Consider the following 14130-nt stretch of genomic DNA (forward strand, 5'->3'; position numbering starts at 1 on the left):
TGGCATGGTGAACCGGAGACGAATCACGTCTCTAGTTATTGGTTAGTTTGACCCGGCCCGCCCGGCCCGCCCGGCCCGATGCACGTGCGGCTTAAGCCACAACAAACAAGCGCGTCGCTAAAAGTCTCCCTTACCATTCCGCGCTCCATTTCCTCCACCCTTCCCAGCCAGTCGAACCTGCTCAGCTTTTTAGGCTCCACGTCAAGCTGAAGACCCCTTCTCACCTTCCTCATCTTTGCATACCTACCTTTGCTGCAGACGCCAATAGGACTCCTTGATGCCACGCACGAAAAAGGCTTTGGGCGAACGCCCAATTTCCAGCGATGCCATTTTACCGATGCAAGACCCTTACATGACCCAGATTACCGATGGGAGGAAAAATTATGAGTTCAGGAAATATTGCCTCAAACCTTGTGTGAAAAGAATCTGGTTCTATCGAACAGCTCCGCACTCTAGCATTACCCACGTCTGCGAGACTCTGCCCGCGCGGACACGAAATCCCGAAGATCTTCCGCTAGACGAGGACGGCCTGGGCAATATCGAATTTAATACTAGGCATAAGGACTGGGAGGGCTACGACTTCGCCTACGAGATGGTCACCGTCTACGAGCTTAGGCAGCCGATATCCCTCAAGGAGATGAAGGAAAAGCATGGTTTCAAGTCGGCACCCAGGGGACTTGTCTACCTACAAAAGTCGATCAGTAACAGTGTTAACTGGAAGCAACAGAAGCTCGTAAGGAATTTGATCTTGAGCCTTCACTTGAGCCTTGGCTAACATAAATGCAGTTAATCAATCGAAGGAAGCAAACGTCGGAGGCTTAAGATATATTGTGGGAACTCAGAAGGGTCAGACACTATTCTGACTACCTGTCCAGACGCTATCAAGTCAAAAGTCGACGCTATGCAGTCGGTTAAGATTATAACAATTTAACGGGCTTTACTCGCTCTGTGTAGCATATACTTCTTTTCCAGTTCGTTCTTCATTCCATCGGTCAATAGAGCCGGATAGAACCGGACTTATGCCAACTTCCGGTAGCTAAAACATCAGCCCAAACTGAACCTAGCTTCACCTGAGCGCTAGGGCAATAACGCACAATATAGAGATTGTAGCATAGGCATTCTGAGCAAGACACTGCGTAAAGTCATGGCGTCATTATCTTTATTGGTCCGGCGAGCGCTACGGGATAAGTCTGTCCCGAGGCCCTTGTAAGTAACTAGCCCGTTTAAGCTTCTAGGTATGTCTACTTATTGACAGGGAATAAGGCATCAATTAGCTTATTATACCAATGAGACGGAAGCGAACAAGGCATGTAACCGTGCCATGCTTACTCACTCTCTGTAGTGAGTGCACCACAGTGTACAGAAAACCACACTGTACAGAAAATATTTTCAATATCTTCATTCTTCATCTTCAAATAATCATTATTAATTATAATCATGTCTAAATCTTCTAATTACACTGAGAAGCAGTTGCAAAGAGCTGTTGATATATATAAAAGCAATTTAAAATTAAAAATCATGTCTCTGTTATGAGAATTCACAGTCTTATATATCATCTTATATAAGAGAATCAACAGAAAGAAATTAAGAACTATGAGAATTTCACTGAATTAAGCATTGAATAACAGTCAGAAAGAGATAATTAAGATATAAATTCATCAGTTAAATATTAATTTTTACTCACTTATCATTGAGTAGACTGACTGCTAAGACTATGAATTTCACATTTAATTTCATTTGATCTGATCTCATACATTTCTTGACATGAATCTCACTGAGACTAGTCATTAAAAAAATATGTAAAGTAATCATATATAAGATCTTAAAATGAAATCATGACTTGAAAAAAATGAGAAAGTGATCTTATTTAGTCTCATTTAGTTTCATTCTTGACATAAAGTTACTATTTTTAGACATTTTGAGGTTTTTTTTAAACTATTTTTAATTTTTTAAAAAGTAATGCTTTTTAATAATACTCAAATGAGATTTAAAGTCATTTAAAGCAATAAAAATAATTTAAATTAAGAAGTAAAAATCATGATCTCATTTGAAAAATGTGATAAGAGTAGACAGTAAGTCTCACTGAGACAGTATGAGACTACTATTAAATGTTAAAACTATGTAATGAGATCAGTTAAATTAATAATGAGACTATTAAAAAATCTGATTCTGGTCTCAGACACGGTCACACAGTCAGTCTATCATTGAGTATATTGAAGCTGCTATGAACTGCATGTTAAAATAGTATTATACAGATTCAGAGACTGCATCTCTCATAGTAAGTAGAATATGAATATATTAATTTATCAAATGTCTGTCAGATTATAAATGAGTTAAGTAAAAATTCATGAATTTAAAATAAGTATTTTACAAGAATATAAGCTTTATTATCAATTGATATTAATTAATATAAAGTTGTTTTTAATTAATATCAATTTTTTTACTGTGATATCTACAACTTTGATAAGATTGAATTTTAAGAAGAAGAAGAATATAGATAGTGAGTTATAACTATTTTTAGAGATACAAATTCTGTTATACAGTTATTATACTCTTACAAGTTAATAACTATGATAAAGTATATTAGTGTAGATAATATAGTATTGAATTTATTAATTATAATAAAATCAAAGATTTATCTAAAGAATTAATATATATACTTTAACTTATCCGATAACTATACTATCACTGTATTTAAGTCTGACTTTATAAAAAATGAGATTGAATTTGAATGAATCAAGCAGTTTAATAAGATGATAAAAAAGTGTTAAATAAGCAGTTATTAACTACTATTAATGAATAATTATGATTCTCATTTTATAGATGAATTCATTCAATACTATAATCTTTATAAGATTATTCTGTTCAGATTCTTATCTTATATAAGTGTCAGAATGAGTGTCACGGATGAATATATTAAAGACATATGAATCTTATGTATATTAAGATTTACTTGTTATATTATCTGTATACTATCTAATATATCTATTTCATACAAAAGATAGAGCTATTTGTAGTAAAATATATGTGCGAGTTAAGAGAGCTAGTATAAGTGAGTATTAGACAAGTGTTGTAGTAAGCTGATAATAATGAGAAATATTATAGTAATATAATATTAATGATATTTAGTAGTATATAATCTCTTTTTTCTGACACACCTTCTTCAGTGACTGTAACATGTAAATGAAAGTGTAAATGAAAGTGTAAATGAAGCTGTAATAAAAAGAGTGTAGATGAATCTATAGAGATTATATTAAAATAAATTCTTTATTCTGCTTATGTCTCAATGATATCTGATATATTAACTAGACCTAGTATCTTGACAAATTCTGTATGTTTCTGACATGGCAGAGTCTTAGTGAGGTTATTCACTAGCATCTGAGTCATAGGCACTCAATCAACTATAATATCACTGAATTGAACACATTCTCAGAGTCAGCTTTCATATATATCAATGTGACAGAGCTTTATAATTATAGAGAGATCTTTCTTTGTAAGAATGTTAACAGTTTAACAGTTATCACATTAGATACAGATCTTGTGATCAGGTTTAAATTAAATATGTTGAAAGAATCTATCTCATCAGATAGACTTCTTACCAGCTTGTAAGATAGTAATAAGCTCAGCTTCTGTGATAGATGTAGTTATAATTATCTATCTATTTGATTTTCAATCAACAGTCTCACTGAATAGTTTGAGGATATATTCTTGTATAGAGCAGTGATTCAGATTATCTGTGAAGAAGACATCACTGACAGCTTTAATAATATCAGATTTGAGATCAAGTTGTAGAGATCTGTCAATGTTATCATCATATTAAATAGTGAGATTCTTCATATTATATAGATAAGATATCATTCTATTCATCTCTGATAAGTAATGTTCTGATGAATTCATCATGAATGTAGCTAGTTTATTCACTGTATATACAATATCAGAGTGAGTCATTATTACTGAGTAGATACAGAAGTCAATATATTGTTAATAATAATGAATTTTTGTGAATATAACTGGCTTGTTAAAAGGCTCTAATGAAGCATTAGTTAGTGAGATATATGTCTTACAGATATGTGTGAGATGATATGTATCAACTATCTTATCAATATAGATATTCTGACATAGTCAGAGCTTCAAGTTGAGGCAATCGCGTATTATTTGCATGTTAAGAAATCATTTCAAATCTCTTATCTGTTGAATCTTATAGGCATTTTTAAGATCTTTGATTAGTTAATCTCTTTCTTTCAAATCTTCTCATCACAATAGAATGACAATATTATTCATATAGAAGAAGATAATTAATTAATCATTAGAGAAGAGACATCAATTCTCTGATATAGAGATGAAGTCTAGTGTTCTCAATGTTGAAGATAGTTCATTTAATCAGAGAAGAAGTGATCTGTGTATTATTATTATTATTATTATTATTATTCTTTCATTATACTCATATGCAAGCAGAGCTTATGATGAGTCCTTGCGTGATGTTAAATACAGGTCAAGTGTTGGTTATACAGGAGGAAATACAGGTGTTGAGACCACGCCAAGATAACAAGAACATAGGAAAATACAAAGGAGTGACAATTAGATACATGCGATAATAACTTCCCAGCCCAGGAACATAGAGCAATTCATTGAAGCGATTTGTACACCTCTGTATTTATTAGGAACCTGAGGTGCTTGAGTTCCGGATTTAATGTATTCCCTGCGGGTTTCGAACCCACGCGCCTTGGTTTCCCACGCCAAGGTGCTACCGGGTGGCCGTATTAACCATTCAGCCACCGGGGCAAGTGATCTGTGTAATTTATATAGTGCTTATAGAAGTTTTAGTACATGATTTATATACTTTCAATTTTATACTCTCTTCAACTTTTATCATTCATCAGATAGTTTCATATATACTAGCTCATTAATATCACTATTAATGAAGACATTGATTTCATCTAGCTGTTTCACATCTAGATCAAATGCTGCTGTTAAAGCTAACAAGATTCAGAGATCTCTGACAGCTAGTATGTGAGCTTTTATAGTGAGATCTGTGATTAATTGAAGATCTTTGTATATACAGATACAAGCTTTGTATTTCAAAAGAAAATCTTCATCATCAAATTTGTAGATAAATACTTATTATAGAGAAATAACTAGAACATCTCTCTGTGATCTACTAGTAATTTCATATATATTCTGCAGAGATATACTATTTCATTCCTGCTTAACAGTGTTCTCAAATTCTTTGTAATATGAGTGTTTTTCAACATCTGTTTAGTGATTCAGTGAATCTGACAGTTGAAATCTATGAATTCTTGAAGTCAGTATGAATACTGTTGATGTAGCTGTATTATTAATAACAGTAAAAACAGTATTAGAAAATAAATTTTAAGACTTGTTGAAGTCTGTATGTGAATTTGAATGAGAGAATGCATCATTGATCATTTGATAAGAATTGTCTTTGACATTTTCAACTGTCACAAAATGAGCAGCTCTGTGTTTTTGTATTCTGCAGTCTTCAATGATATTAGCTTCATTAAAATCAGCACTGATATTATGAGCTCTAGATACAATGTTCTGTGTTCAATTATCTATCACAGCTGAATGAGTATTAATATTAACATCAGAATCTGTTGACTCTGATGTTGAATCTGATGTAGAAAGATGCTCATTATTTTTCTTCTCTATTTTTTCAGAGCTTTGAGCATTTTCTTCAGAATTAAAAACATCAATATCTGCATCTATAATCTCTTTCAATTGATTGATAGAAGTCATTGATGATTCTTGAACTTTTATATGTAGAAGCTTCATCTTCTTAGATACTCAATCTCTTAGTTATCTTTCAATGTAGAAGTCTTCTGAGTTGAATTTTCTATTCTCATCAAACATCACATCTCTTACTCTTATTATCTGTTCTAAGTGTGGAATTCAAATTCAATAGATGTTTGTAGAATCATATTTAACTAGATATTCAATATATGCTCAGAGATCTAGCTTCTGAGAGTGATTTCTATTGAGAACTTCATTTAGTATCTTTGTATAGGTGTGACATTCATAGATTTGAAGATGAGTACAGAAGTGAGATTTGATTTGTAGAAATTCTTTCAATACTTATAGAGATGACTTTCAATCTAGAATTCTAGTAGAGATTTAATTCACTAGATAGATGACAGTAAGTGTGATCTCAGAGAAAAGTGATTGTGACAGAAGAGATTCTATCTGTAGAGTTCTTATCTTTGTTATTAATATTGCTTCTGCTCACTCTGCTGCATTATTTTACTCATGAATATACTCTGAAGAATACTTCATCTCTAGATCTTCATTATTTACTTAATTTATGAAGTCATCTGCTTTCTTGACTGCAGTATCATTATCAATAAAAATGATCTTTATAGTACAGTTGAATTGATGTTTAATTCAATTGATAGCTTATCTAAGAGCTTTTCAGATTTCTGATTTTCAAATAGCTGTTATAGCTATATGAAAATGTAGATAATCACACATGAAATGTATAAGATAACACTCATCATTATAGCACTGTGTAGAGCCATGTGTGATATCTGTATATAGGCATTTGAATGATATTTGAGATCTAACATGAGAATATCTAGATATTTGATTTTTTGCATTAGATAGATGACAGGGTTTGCAAAGCTCAGTGATAAGCTCATTCACAGTATCTTCTAGATTAGTGATTTGAATGTCAGTTGCATCATTTATAAGCTTTTAAATGATGATTTACAATGAATGTTCTAATCTCTTATACCATGTAGACTGAGTAGCTATAGAGATCTTAGATTTTTGAGAAGGTTTTATGTGTATTAGCAGGTTGAAAGAATGATTTATTGAAGTGTGTTTTAACAGATTAGAAGAAGGATTTGTAGAAGTTGAAGAATTTGAAGATATCATTTTTTCAGATATAGTAATGTTAGAAGTGTGTGATGTGATAGCTGCTGCAGCTTTGATAGTTGATTTTTTCAAGATAGTTGAATAAACAGCTGTTTCACTATTATATTCTGTAACTAGCAATCTCTCAAATACTTCAATGTATGCAAAGATTGTATTATCTGCATGTTTTTGCAATCTGAAGTCTTTTTCATCATAATGAATGCCTTCTATATGGAAACATGGTTTCCATGTGATGATATTTGTATGAAAATTCAGTATATAAGCTGCATTGATGAGATTGATATTGAACTGCTTTCCTGCTTCATTTATCATGATAGTTCTAACAGTTTCATAATCTTCAACTTTAGTGCTGAAATCGCCTGTATAGACTTCTGCATTATTGTTCACAGATGTAAAGAATAGAAAATGTGTTCAATTATTGTATATATGCTGTTCCGCGCCAGTATCAAAGATCCAGGAGTTTTGAAGATAGAAGTGTGAATTTGAAGAGTTCATTGATATTTTCCAGATCTGCTGATCAATAGATTGATGATTAATAGATTGATAATTAATAGATTAATGGTCAATAGATTGAGAAACTGATTACTTCAGAATTATTTCTTCTAGAACTGCTTCATTGACATCTATCATATCTGTATTCATGAATGATTCTCTAGATATCGCACAATCAATACATCTCTTCAATTCTTGATTTTTAAGAGCTTGATTGATCTGAGTTCTCTTCTTCTCATTTTCCTTTTATTCAGATGACTTTCTTGATGAATTGAGACAGTAGCACTAAGTGTATCAGTGACAGGCTCTGCAGATGCAGTTTCTGAATGTCACTGATGATAATTACTGAGATCTTTCATTAAGAGTAGTGAAGTTCATAGGTTTATCTTCTTTAAGAACACTCATTTCTCTATATCATTTCTTAAAGTTCTTAACTAACTCTATCAAAGATATGACATCTTTATCACATTGAACATTCTTAGCTTATGCTTGTGTATAAACTGCATCAATAGCTAGATTTGCATTTAAGAAGTCTTTTCTCAAGTTGAACTGTTCAGCTATATCCATCTCTTTGATATCATCATTGATGAGTGATCAGTCATTTAATCACTTCTCTATACCTCTGTTTTTCAGTGCTTTGCAGAGATTATGATATCAGGTTCTCACATCATCTTGATAGTCCGCGGTTGTGAGAGAGAGACAATCTCTTAATGAACAGATAATGTTCTTTATATCATCATTCTCACTATATATATGTCATAGCTCTGTGACATTCACTGTTCTTCATATGACATCTCATATCTTTGTCATACCTTCATTCAATTTCTTATATTTCATATATTTGATTTTCCATGCAGTGACCTTGATGTCATATACTATCTTGGCCTTCATGGTGACTTCTTCTGAACACTCAGGTTTCAGAGGTTCTTCTAGTTCAGAGAAGATATCAGGTTTATCAAGATTGATGAAGTCTGATATCTTCTTATCCTTTGTATATTCTAGTATATGCTTGTATCAAAGTTTCTAATCTTCAGAAACACTAAGATGTACAGTTACACTAGACATTGTCTTGTCTGTCATATCAGTTATATTGAATGAATTGAGAAATCAGTTCAAGTATTTGAGAATAGATATGATCAGAATTCAGAGTGTATAACAGTCAAGTATATCAGAATGTATATAAGTGAGAATCTATTATCTCAGTTCAAATGATAGTTATCAGTTCAAATGAGAATTGAGATTGTGAATTGAGTATAACAGTTGAGTAGATCATACTGTATACAAATGAGAATCAATTATCTCAGTTCAAATGATTGTTGTCAAATTCAAATAAGAATTGAGATTGATATATCATACTTCTCTTCAGATGCTGCTTACTGAGTTCATAACTGTCGAAATGAGTGTCATGAATGAATATGTTGAAGATATATAAATCTTATATGTATCAAGATCTGCTTGTTATATTATTCATACACTATCTAATATATCTATTTCATACAAAAGATAGAGCTATTTATAGTAAAATATATGTGCGAGTCAAGAGAGCTAGTATAAGTGAGTATTAGACAAGTGTTGTAGTAAGCTGATGATGATGAGAAATATTGTAGTAATATGATGTTGATGGCGTTCAGTAGTGTATAACCTCTTTTTCCTGATAATAAGTCATATTCTATAATCTTCTAATAATGTATCTTTTCAGCAGTATAAGTATTATTATATAAAGACAGTTAATGAGACTGCTTACTACAGATATAAGTAGTATAATAACAGATAATTTCTTACTAATCTGAAGAGTATCTGACTGTAAGCATTTAAATCTGATACTGTGAGAGCTGGCTTTATCAACTGTGAAATGTATTCAGTTAATTATAATATAATTCTCAATTGATTAAGATCTCTTATTATTGATAATACTCTGAATCTCAATATATACAATAGTGATGATAATATATATAATCACTTTACTCTATCATCTGCAGATCAACTGTTAACTGTCTTCTTATAATTAATCTTCTCAGAAACAGTTACAAAACTATATCATTAAATTAATACAGCAGTCAAGATCTTAGAAGATGTGAAGAATACTCTTATATCTGATTTAATAAGACAGTTGAACAAGATCTTCAAGAGTAGTATAATTCAGATGAAATTAAATACACACTGTGAGAGTAAACTTGTAGATTATTATTAAGTAAATAGATATTAGATCATTAAATTCTTCTACAGACAGATACAAGTAGATAAAGTTCTTACTATTAAGAATGCTATTCACAAGATCATAATCTGTAAAGCAGATGAGATGAAAAAGACATGTAATAAGACTCTTTAATTAATTGAAATCAAATCTATAAAATCTACAGCTACTCAATCATAATAAGATAATTCTATAGAATTTTAACTTACAGTGAATTCTACATCTTTTAATGAGTATATAGATAATCTTTATATTATAGATAGATATGATAATGATTATTAATTAATTTTTAAAGATTACTATATTCAAAATATTTTCTTTATAATGTGGTTTTTCATATGCTGTGACACACTCACTACAGAGAGTGAGTAAGCATGGCACAGTTAGTTGTTATTAGGGATTTTTAATCCCTTTACGTCCAAAGTATGTTGAGTATTGTTGATGAAATTCTCGTGTGCCGGCGCTATTTATCTTAGAATATATACGTACTATAGTGTTAAGATGATACCCGCGAGAATCAACAATAAATGATGATGATGAGGATGAATTCTTTAACATCTGAAGGCCGTAAGCGGCTGACTAATCAGACCACCTCAATTACAAAACTGTAGAATAGTTGAAGGTTGTATTGATAGATCTATCTACAAGAACATAATATAGTGATAGGTCACGTGATCTAGTGGAATCGCTAACCGCAACGGCTGTAACACCTTCTCTCAAGAAACAAGAATTATATATAAAAACACTCAATTCATCAAGATAGTCTGTGAAAATTAAATACAAATGTATAATTAAGCATTTCTGACTTTTCTGCCTCTAAGACCTAGCAAAATCATAAATCATGTAAATATCACAGTGTTCAGAGATTTAATAAGTTCATTTATTATTATCTAAGTAATAAGAATATATTTCAAATCAATAATTTTCTGATTCAACTGTTAATATAAAAAATGAAAACATGTGTTAATATACTTACTTTAGACTGTAATAACTATCATCTTTGTAAGATCTATGATATTCTTATTATCAGTGAGAATCTATATCAGAGATGTAGTAATAAAGTCAAGCTCAATCATAAGATTTCAGATTTGTATTACTTTATAAACTGTCTCACTAAGAGTTATATATTTAGTCTTATTAAAACTTAAAGATATAAAAGATTACTTCACTGATTATTATGAAATCAGACTGTCTATAAGCTTAAAAACATAGTTAGATATTAATTTTCTATTATTATTTAAGAGATCTACTCAATTAGAAGCTGAGTAGCTAAAGAGTAAGTAGAAATTATTGAGAAAATCAGAGAAAATGAATCTCTTATACTGATTACATTTATAGAAAATGCTTAAATTCATGATCTCTCTTAAATAATATATAATATATAACTAGACTGACCGTGTGACCGTGTCTGAGACCAGGACCAGATTTTTTGATAGTCTCATTATTAATTTGACTGATTTCATTACACAGTTTTAACATTAGATAGTAGTTTCATACTGTTTCAGTGAGACTTACTGTCTACTCTTATCACATATTTCAAATGAGATCATGATTTTCACTTCTCAATTTAAATTATTTTTATTGCTTTAAATAACTTTAAATCTCATTTGAGTGTTATCAAAAAGCATTACTTTTTAAAAAATTAAAAATAGTCTAAAAAAAACCTTAAAATGTCTAAAAATAGTAACTTTATGTCAAGAATGAAACTAAATAAGATCAAATGAAACCACTTTCTCATTTTTTTCAAGTCATGATTTCATTTTAAGATCTGATATATAGTCACTTTGCATGTTTTTTTGATGACTAGTCTCAGCGGGATTCATGCCAAGAAATATATGAGATCAGATCAAATGAAATCAAATGTGAAATTCATAATTCTGACGGCCAGTCTATATATAACAGAGTCTTTCAATATTGAAATATTAAATTAATATTCTGTTAAGTAAGTAGTGAGACAGTATAAATAATATCAGAATATGTTTTAACTGTAAGATATTATAAGCAGCTCATATTATATTAATACTACTGAATTATAAAATCAGTCTCTTTCTCAGATATTGAGAAATTATTAATATAGAATTCATTCTTCATCAGTGTTTTAATAATAACTGTATTATCAAGATAGAAATCTTTAATAAGATATTTAATATATTGATAATATATCAAATCAATTTCTCTGTCAGAATAATTAACTTTTATACTTAAATACTTAGTTAATTAATATAGATTCTTGACTTTCAATTTCTCACTGAGTATACTTACTAGTTAATCAGCATTCTCAGAAACTTTAGATATAATATTAAGATTATTAATATAGATTATTATATAGAAGTGATATCTGAATATATAATATCAGAGTACTAAATTATAGACACTGACGGCAAATTCAAGATTACTTAACAGAGCTGTTAAGTAATTATATCAGATCTTCACTGCAGAGTTCAGACTGTATAAACTATTCTTAACTATGTAAATAAGTGTTTTCAGTAAATCTGTCTTAAATTCAGTGAGTTGTCTTACATAGACCTTCTTAGTGAGTTACTTATATTATAACAGGCCTACGCTAAATAGATCAGTATAATATATAGATCTTATATAACAAAGTGAAAAACATTAGAGAAGAAAAGAAAGAGAAAGTATAGAAATCAGTAATCAGAGTGAATATTTATACATGTACATAATAATGTATGTGATGAAACTTCGAGGTGAAAGAATAGAAATTCTGTAGGTTTTCAGCTGAGAATCAGTGACCGAGAATCAGAGTGATAGAAATCTGTAAAGTGTAATGAAATAGTCTATATAATTGATCAGATACAGCTTATTACATTAGTTTCTTACTTTCTTCTTAATTATACATAGCTCTCATCAGTCAAGGGCCGCGGTCTTGAATAATGTGAAACTCAGAGTCTAGATCAGGTAATTATAGCTGACTTATTTTATAAGATATTATCAGCTGAAGTTATGAAGTCTCTTATTCTGAATATCTTTAATCTCTTATTCAAGTTCATTATCTTCTTCTATAATCTCTGATGACTGTCAGTTGAAAGTCAGTTGAGAAAAGAACAGATTGATGACAGTGTGATAAAGTAAGCTTGTATGAAAGATATCATGAATTTCTGATAATATGTTAAGACAGTAGTTATAACTGTCTAGAACTTCTATCACTTTATACTTTATATAATGATAATTCAGTGTGTGAGATGAGTATGTAATCTGTATATTCTTAAGATTCAATTATACTAGATCTTCTATCTTATATTACTTAATAAGGTCTCAGTGAACATTAATTCACTCTTTCTAATTCTATTTAGTACTTACTATGAAGACTTCTACTCAATTATAAGAATTTCAGAGTTTTATTACTATATTATTAATAATTTGAATCAGACTGTGAGAGTTCAGTGTGAAATGTATGATCTCTAGAAGATTCAGTACTTTTATATAATATTTATATATAAGAAAGAATGAGCTTACATCTGATAAAATAACATCTCAGTCATTGATAGTGACTTCAGTATGTAGAAGAAGATTATATTAATTATCTTATAAGTAATTACAGAACTTATAAAGATAATTCTTTATAGTCTGAATTATCTGTTCTGATGTATTATTAATCTCAGAGTGATAGACAGTTGATAAACAGTGTATAATCTTGAGAACTTAACAGATTCTTGTTCAGAAAGTACTTATGAATTTATAGTCTTAATCTGATACTATAGATCTCAGTAATTCATGCATATGATAAAATAAGCTTCTTAGAAAAGCTTCAGTAACTTGTTCAGTATTCATCTTATTACAAGATTTCAATATTACACTCTTACTTAATTGATTCATAATGATCAGAACATTTCTATAACTCTTACTCTTAGAGAGATTAATAGCAAAGTTAATTATCACATTTCATCAGATTCTATTAGAGATATTAAGCAGTTTCAGCAGGCCTTTTCTACAGTTCTTTTATGAGATGATAGAGAAACAATGATTACAGTTTTAGATAAAATATCTGATGCTGTTTAATATCTCAGATCAGTAGAACTCTTAAGAGATTATTTAATATAGTTATTTACAATCTGAATAACTAGTTATATAAGAGTTATGCATCTCTTATATTATCTGAGTATGTAAGAATTCACAGTGAGAAAGATTAGCTTCTGTTCAAATTTATAATTCGAAGCTTGAAGAGATCAGACAACAATGATTTAAAGAGAAAATAATAATAAACATGATTCTTATATCTACTGTGATTGATAACATGTATAATATAAAAGCTATGATAGACAGTGATCTATGTTATTATGCAATAACTAAATCTTCAGTTGTAAGATGTTATAATCTTCAGTGTATTCTCTTATTAAAACTCTGACTTCTTGTAGAATTTAATAACTTAAAAGACATTTATATATGTTACATAATGAAGTTGAATATAGATGTTAAAGAATATTAATATGAAGATATCTATACATATAAAGTTGATAATCTCAATTATAATCTTATATTAGAACTTGTCTATCTATCTGAACAAGATATCTTATTAAATACTTAAAACAGAAGCT

At 30.0% G+C, this 14130-nt stretch overlaps 2 protein-coding genes across 2 annotated transcripts; one reads left to right on the plus strand and one right to left on the minus strand.

Moving 5' to 3' along the window:
* Nucleotides 1-277: 277 nt before the first annotated feature.
* BDBG_06151 (uncharacterized protein) lies at nt 278-775 on the plus strand (the record flags this gene model as incomplete). The annotated part of the gene is made up of 1 exon (XM_031722477.1): nt 278-775. One exon carries the CDS (start codon nt 278-280, stop codon nt 773-775), a length of 498 nt encoding a protein of 165 aa, XP_031579715.1.
* Nucleotides 776-8178: 7403 nt separating this feature from the next.
* Nucleotides 8179-8790, minus strand: BDBG_06152 (uncharacterized protein; the record flags this gene model as incomplete). The annotated part of the gene is made up of 2 exons (XM_031722478.1): nt 8179-8370; nt 8761-8790. The coding sequence occupies 2 exons, from the start codon at nt 8788-8790 to the stop codon at nt 8179-8181; spliced, it is 222 nt and encodes a 73-aa protein (XP_031579716.1).
* Between the last annotated feature and the right edge of the window lie 5340 nt (nt 8791-14130).

The sequence above is a fragment of the Blastomyces gilchristii genome, assembly GCF_000003855.2.
Source record: "Blastomyces gilchristii SLH14081 genomic scaffold supercont1.15, whole genome shotgun sequence".
In the NCBI taxonomy this organism is placed as follows: domain Eukaryota; kingdom Fungi; phylum Ascomycota; class Eurotiomycetes; order Onygenales; family Ajellomycetaceae; genus Blastomyces; species Blastomyces gilchristii.